Here is a 7,500-nt window from a genome sequence, read left to right as displayed (position 1 = left end):
ATCGAAGGAAATGATCGGGTAGTTAAAAAAAATACATAACAATGTAGCGCAACATTTAAAAAATATGTGCATGTATAGTTGGCTGTGGCTATACAACGGTTCGAAAAGGTTCATTAAGGTTTTAACTGTGCTGTGTTTCAACTTTTGGTTGTTCATTCATTGGATGGATGTCGAAATTAATGAGGGAATTTAACCCAAAATGTGAAGTGGCACTAAAATGTACAATCAGAGAAGCAAACGCTAATCCCAAAGAACGTTTCACTGAGCGGATCGTGCAGACATCGTTCCAAAACTGTTTCTAAATACTTTTTATTTATACAATGTTTCAACCTTTGTCCAGGCCTATAGTCCCTCATATCTATGGTTGAGGCCAGTTGCACTTTTTGTGTTGCTTAACATTAGGCTGTGTGCGGTGCACCTCATTGTCATGCTTGTATATCACTATTTATCTGAAAATATTTATAAAGAAATTGAATCGAAATATATCTGGTTGTCGGAGTTTTTTTCTGTTTTATTTTATCTAATCTGCTTAGTGATCTTGTTACTTTAGTCATGGAAATAAAAATAATATCTATAATTAAATTAGTTATTATTAGTTTTTAATTGGATACAGAATTTGTGGTGAAATACGCGTGGGGCACAACATTCATGTCTCATAATCCCATCCACACTGCGACGCAGGGGTTCTCGGCTTTATGCTGTACACATATACTTATAATTTAAAATATGTTTCCGTTAATTAGGCTGTAGCCTTTATTTATTTATTCATAAGCCTAGATTTATTTGTTCGGTATTAATTTAAATAAGAACACATAGCAGTGAACGGACCAAACACTTGTTGGTCACATCTGAATGTGCGGCAAGTTAGATTTGCCATCAATTGCCAATATTAGGACGTTGATATTTACACCGGTCTGACCTGGGGAAATGGGTGTCAACAAAGAGTTTAAAGTACCATGTGGATTTACATATTATATATTATATGAATTGAAAAACAAACACAGCAATTTACAATTGGTTGAAAACGTTGCCCAATCTGATAGATGTGATTTAGTATTTAGTGTTTGAGTGTGTGTGTGTGTGTGTGTGTGTGTGTGTGTGTGTGTGTGTGTGTGTGTGTGTGTGTGTGTGTGTGTGTGTGTGTGTGTGTGTGTGTGTGTGTGTGTGTGTGTGTGTGTGTGTGTGTGTGTGTTGTTCTACATTGATGGACGCTTGCATCTGTACCGATTGTCAAAGGACACAACATCAAAACACCGCAGAGCCACCGTGTCGATATAGATGTGTCCATACTGCTGTGTTCCTCAAAAGATGGATAGGAAAACCAGCCGATACTGTACATCTCCATAACTTCAAAAGGTAAGCATGTAGGATCAAGTTTTGCTCTTTTGTCTCCGTTCTCTTTTTAACAAAAAAGAAACAGCTTTGAAGATGAGGCTCTTCAATTCAGTAACACAAAGGGGCTTGTCCCGCCCTCTGGACATGACTTATATTCAGCCTCCGGTCAGCGCTGCTTAGCATCCGAAAGGCTCTGGCGGGGCCGCAGCAGTCACACCTGCAGCCTCTGAACACATCATTGAGATGCGCCGGTGGAGGAGAGGCGTGGGAGGGAAGACCTGAAGTCTTAGCCGGGTGTCGTTTCTAATGATGGGGGCCAGAAACACTTCCTCTTCTCTTTTGGGGGATTTAGTTTTTTCATGTTTGTGAAAGTATATCCAATTGAATTATATTGAAACATGATTATATGAGTGTGTGTGTGTGTGTGTGTGTGTGTGTGTGTGTGTGTGTGTGTGTGTGTGTGTGTGTGTGTGTGTGTGTGTGTGTGTGTGTGTGTGTGTGTGTGTGTGTGTGTGTGTGTGTGCGAGTGTGTGCATGTGCATGTGTGAGATGTGTTACCCCTTGCACGTATTTTAATGTGTGTGAGTGTGTGCGTGCGTGTGTGTGTGCGTACGTGTGTGTGCGTATGCTCGTACGTGTATGTATTTTAATGTATGCGCGCGCACGTGTGTGCGTGTGTCTTAATTCCTTGATCAGCAGGCTTCGATGTCGTTAATAGCTCTCCATGCATTAGCGTTTAATTAAATGCCACTAATTAAGACAGAAGAAAAGGTGTATATAATAGCGCCATTACCCTGCTTGGTCTACGGTGATCCCCCTATCATCATTGTCGTCATCATCATCATCTCTTGGAGCTCTCTTAGCGTGTTTAAAGGATATGACCGGCGTGAATTCCTATTGTTTTTATGTTCCGTCTATGTTTTCATCCGTGTCATCTGTCAAGGAACACAGCTGTTTCAGGAGAAAACATGAGAATATAAATGATGTGACCAAATTATTGGTAAGGCTTTATTGAAACTGGACTCCTCTTTCAGTATGCGGCGACCCAATATATAACAAAAATGGTAATTTAGGAGGTGATTATTAATGAACAAAAAGGTAATCTTAAATGCCATTGATTTAATATATTCTAGCAGGAACACTCACTCACTCACTCAATTGTGGGCTGGCACATAAATGTTCATGTGATCATAAGAAATCGTTTCCCAAAAAACGAATCAAACTGCCTGACGTTGATATCTGTTTGACTGTTTCTATATTACGTCCTTAAAATGAGTAATACGGGTCTCATCAATGAATAAAACATTTGGGTCAGAGGGGCGACGTTTTGTTGACCCTTTGCAGAGAAATGTTACGCTCTTGAATAGGCAATGATACATTAGTAGTAATTACCCACATTTCATTGGGGCCATGGTGGCAATTTATACATGCGTTTTTCCTAATGACCAAGAAGAGCAGGCCATCATAATGAGCAGCTTAATTCATTAATCTCCAGCGACATTAATACTGACTACCATTTCTCTCATACGCAAAATCACAGACGCAGATAACACACACACACACACGCACACGCACACGCACACGCACACACACACACACACACACACACACACACACACACACACACACACACACACACACACACACACACACACACACACCAAAACAGACTCAACCAATCTTAAAAATATTATTTCCCCCCATGCTTATTTAGCAGACTTTTTTTTATTTGCATGAATGCATAATTACATTCATATATTCCTTGTTCCATTACACGTTCAAAGACAATTTGTATTATCAGCAGCGATCCACGATTCTAAGAAGAACAAAAGTGTATGCACAAGACTAGATCATATCATGTAATCACTATGTAAATCAGGAGATAAATGAAGATAATACCACTCTAAAGACAAGTGTCCTTCATCAACCAGATTCCTTTAAGCAGCCCCGTGGTACTGAGAGTTACAATGCATCAAATTGTTTCACAATTTGCAGAACTGGAGAACTGTAAGTGGACACATTAGAAAAACTGTCTTCATGGGAAATTAACTTTACGCTCCTTGCCGTCGCTGTTCCAACTGCTGTAATTTGAAGTTAACTCAGGAGAAAGACAAACGTGTGGGAAGGAGGAGAGAGACAATCAAACAATGAGAAAGAGGTAGAGAGAGATAGAGAGCGAGCGAGAGAGAGGGTGGGCGATATGGGGGTGGGGGGGGGGGGGGGGGGGGGTGGGGGCAGTGTTGAGTCCTCAGGTTGAAAGGTATACAAGGTCACTTGCTTACAGAATTAATGAAATTGTAATATTCTTAAGAGGTTTCCTTCATGTTGGGATCAGACTTCAGTCAGAGGTCACATGACATATCTGAAAGTTGGATTCAGGCCACAGGACAATCTGGAACCCTGCACCTTGAATGAGAGAGAGCGAAAGAGAGAGTGAGAGAGAGAGAGAGAGAGAGAGAGAGAGAGAGAGAGAGAGAGAGAGAGAGAGAGAGAGAGAGAGAGAGAGAGAGAGAGAGAGAGAGAGAGAGAGAGAGAGAGAGAGAGAGAGAGAGAGAGCGGGAATGAAAGCAAGATATGGAAGCAAGAGTGGAAGCATGAAATAAAGTTTCAATGCATCAAGATTTAGAGATAAGAATGTAATTCCCACATTTTTATTTTATATTCATTTGATGAGTTTGTGCCTTTTGTGACCAAATCTATAGAGACTTGTGCGTTGAAGTAACTTAATGTAACTCCTTTCTAAAGCTTGACCTGTCATTGTGAATGTTTTCTCTTGCATAATATGGCACAGTTTCATTATGGTTGCATATGTCAATATATCAAGGGTGTAAGAGAGTCCCGGCAAAGGAGGCCAGCAGTGCATTAAGTTCAAACACAGAATGTTTGTGGTGATTCGTTTGAGCATCCCTATGATACGGCCTACAGTGGAAAATAATATGTTTTCTCATTTCTAGTTTTAGACAGATACACACCAAAATCCACATTGTTGAACATAATATTGTCCATGCATCATCTATAGAGACCTGTGTGTAGCTGTATGAAGTCTTAAAAATGCCTAATCTTTGGTAATGGCAATACATTTCCACTGATGGGTCAGGTAATTATATTTAGTATATAATGCCATTGGGCTGCAGGGCTGAAACATTTAAAACGGAATTCATGTAAAAATATAGTAGGTGTATAGTTGATTCACTGAGGGACGGCAGCAGGCATACGGCCACATCTACTGCAAGCTTGGTAATGTCCGCCTCCATATATCCACTGAAGCACAATCTTTTACAGCGGCGTAAGGGCTTCACTGGCTGCTAAGTGTCGACATGCATTGGCATCAGCCAATGAAAAGGCCATCCAAGGTGGAATTAGCATACTGGCATCGGGCTCGGAGACAGTGAGAGTCTGTCAGAAGGACAGTGGACTATAACGGCCGGTCACACGTAGACGGCCCCCGCCCTCCAACGTACTACGCCGCACATAACTCTTTCGACTTTTAATCCATTTGTTGCTCTACCTTTTTTTTCTCTCTCGCTCTCTCGTTCTCCTACTCTTTTGCAACTTTTCTTTAGCGTTATGTTGACCTTCAGGCACGTGCACAGAAATTTTGGGGGGCAGGTGCTCAAAAAAAAAAAAAGGGCACCCATCGCCAAAATTATTTATGAAATTAAAAATAATAATAATAAATAAAAAAAACACAGGAGGTTTTCAACTTATATATTTATTTGTGTTAACAAACTAGATCAAATGATCAAATTGAATAAATAAATGAATAACAGGCATAAACAGACAAAACAAGGCCATATTGTATAAGCAAATAGTATGTTAAATAATCGAACAATATTCTAACTTAAAACTTATCAAAACTCTGCTCTGGATAAATAAAAGGATCTTCACAGGAGCATCCTCCTTGGTGCCATGTCTTGGAAGATTTGTATCACTTCACTGTGATTTATTTCAATGTCTTGCTCAATGGCAAGCAGGAGAAGGTCAGAGAGTCTTTCTTCCCCACAGATACTCCTGAGCCTGTTCTTTATAATCTTCAGTTTTGAAAAGGATCTTTCCACTGAAGCTGTTGTCACTGGCAGTGTTGCATAGATCCTTACCATCTTCACAAATGTTGGAAAGATGAGATGGCCAGAGTTCTCCTCCACAATGGCAAGGATTTATTGCAGGTTCTTCGGGGGAAGCTGGAGTGGAACACCTTTACCTCTGTCTTCAGCTGGTCCTCATTTTCTTCATAGAAGTCACAAAGAACATGGACAGCTTCCTCTGCCTCTGGGTTTGGGGTGCTTGTCCAGTTGGCACACACTGTTAGAGAGTGGAAGGACCGTATGATTGAGCCAGTTGGACTTCCAGTGATGCTCCTATGGAATCTCCTGTTGAGCTCTGCAGTCGAGGTATCAATAAATGTGTAGTACACATTCTTCCTGTAGTATGACTCCAAAGAGTCAATCTCATCACCCACTCAAAAAAAAAAAAAAAAAAAAATTGGGCTCAAGAAAAAAAAGGGCACTTTTTCTCAACCAGGGCACAAGGGCTGATGCTTGAGCACCACTTGGGGTCTATCTGTGCACGTGCCTGTTGACCTTGATTGTGTATTTCCCTTGTTAAGCAATTTGTATTTTGAGTTTGATTGACGCAATTCAATCTGCCGCTGATCCTTGATTCATTGCTACAGTCACTTGATGATCACTTTAAGTTTCTGTGTATTTCAAATATTATCACGTCGTTCTATCTTTCTCTCACCTTCTGTCACATCACATCATCATCTCTTGCCTATCCCTGTCTTAGAGCCGATCATTGTTGTCACCTTCATTCCCCATAAGTGTAATCATGTCGCCCCCCCCCCCCCCCCCCCCCCCACACGCATAACCCTCTTTCCGTCCTCCCTCCTTCGCACAAAGATTCAGGGCTCCCGGGGTCAAACTCCTCACGCTCCCATTGGCTGAACTGGATTGTCTCTCGCTTTGTCCTCTGAGTAAGGTCTTCTGATGCAGATCACATCATTCCAATCTGCTTTCCATTTTTAATGGCTCCAAATGATTCCTCCTCTTATTAGCCGTTATTACACTTAATCATGGATTTAGAGCAGGTCAGCGGTTTAGCGTCCCTGGCCTTCATCCCAGCCTCCCTTATCCTCTTCCTCCCTTGCCTCGGCGGTGTGCAGCCAGGTCCACTGGAGGAGGAGAACTTTGTTGCTCCGTGCCAAAGAAACTTTCTCAAAGTTTTACCCGAGATTAACTGCCTTTTAATAGAATGAGTTTCCATATATTTACAGCTTCAGCCATTGTGCACAAAAGTACAACGTGGACGTTTATCACTGATGAGAGTTTTGCGTGGAGTAATACATCTCAATACATTACATGATTGAAAAATATATACAGTATAACTATATATTCAAACTATTATGATGTATGTACAGAAAGTATACCCTGGTTTCTTAAACATATTGGTAGACATTATAGAACTAATAAACAATTACTTAAGTGACCAATTACTATGAAATGTGTGTCTCTCACACACACACACACACACACACACACACACACACACACACACACACACACACACACACACACACACACACACACACACACACACACACACACACACACACACACACACACACACTTTAAACAAACTATGCTGTCCAATTTGCATATCCTATTTATCAAGGTGGAGGTTCCAAGGAAAGAGCCAGTTTTATTGCGCTCATTCTACTGTTGGGCAATAGCCAGCATGCGTTTGTGTGTGTGTGTCAGTATGATAACAGTGCTCTAATACATTACATGGGATTCGATTACAAATGATAACTCGGCAGTAAAAGAGAAAAACCTGAAACCAGTCAACACTTTGAAATTGAAGACCAAAAGGTCTCTTCAGGTCTGCTCTCAAGCCATTGTTAACGCGATGTAACGTGTTTACGTTTGCCTGATTTGGTTTCTTTGTAAAAAACACAACTTCTCTAAACCCAGACACTGGAGCTGGAGAGATGATGTGTGTTGCGATAACCGATCAAGGTAGGGTTGGTCCGAGCAACAAATGTATTTGCCGGACACACAATTTGATGAGGTAACCCTACCCCAAACACAAACACGGACACACTAAAACACACACTGAAGGAGGAAACAAAACTAAGTAGGTGCACCACAAAACAATGGCAGCATAGTT

The 7,500-nt window shown here is 41.1% G+C and overlaps 1 protein-coding gene across 1 annotated transcript in view; it reads left to right on the top strand.

Annotated features, from left to right (window-relative positions):
* Positions 1-424, top strand: part of foxb2 (forkhead box B2) — a 1,786-nt gene extending 1,362 nt beyond the window's left edge. The window contains exon 1 of the mRNA XM_030359201.1: positions 1-424. This exon is cut by the window's left edge and continues 1,362 nt beyond it. Within this exon, the coding sequence (XP_030215061.1) occupies position 1 (1 nt within the window). The 3' untranslated portion in view covers positions 2-424.
* Positions 425-7,500: the final 7,076 nt, after the last annotated feature.

The sequence above is a fragment of the Gadus morhua genome, chromosome 6 (assembly GCF_902167405.1).
Source record: "Gadus morhua chromosome 6, gadMor3.0, whole genome shotgun sequence".
Lineage (NCBI taxonomy): Eukaryota > Metazoa > Chordata > Actinopteri > Gadiformes > Gadidae > Gadus > Gadus morhua.
This window is presented reverse-complemented; position numbering and strand designations above follow the sequence as displayed.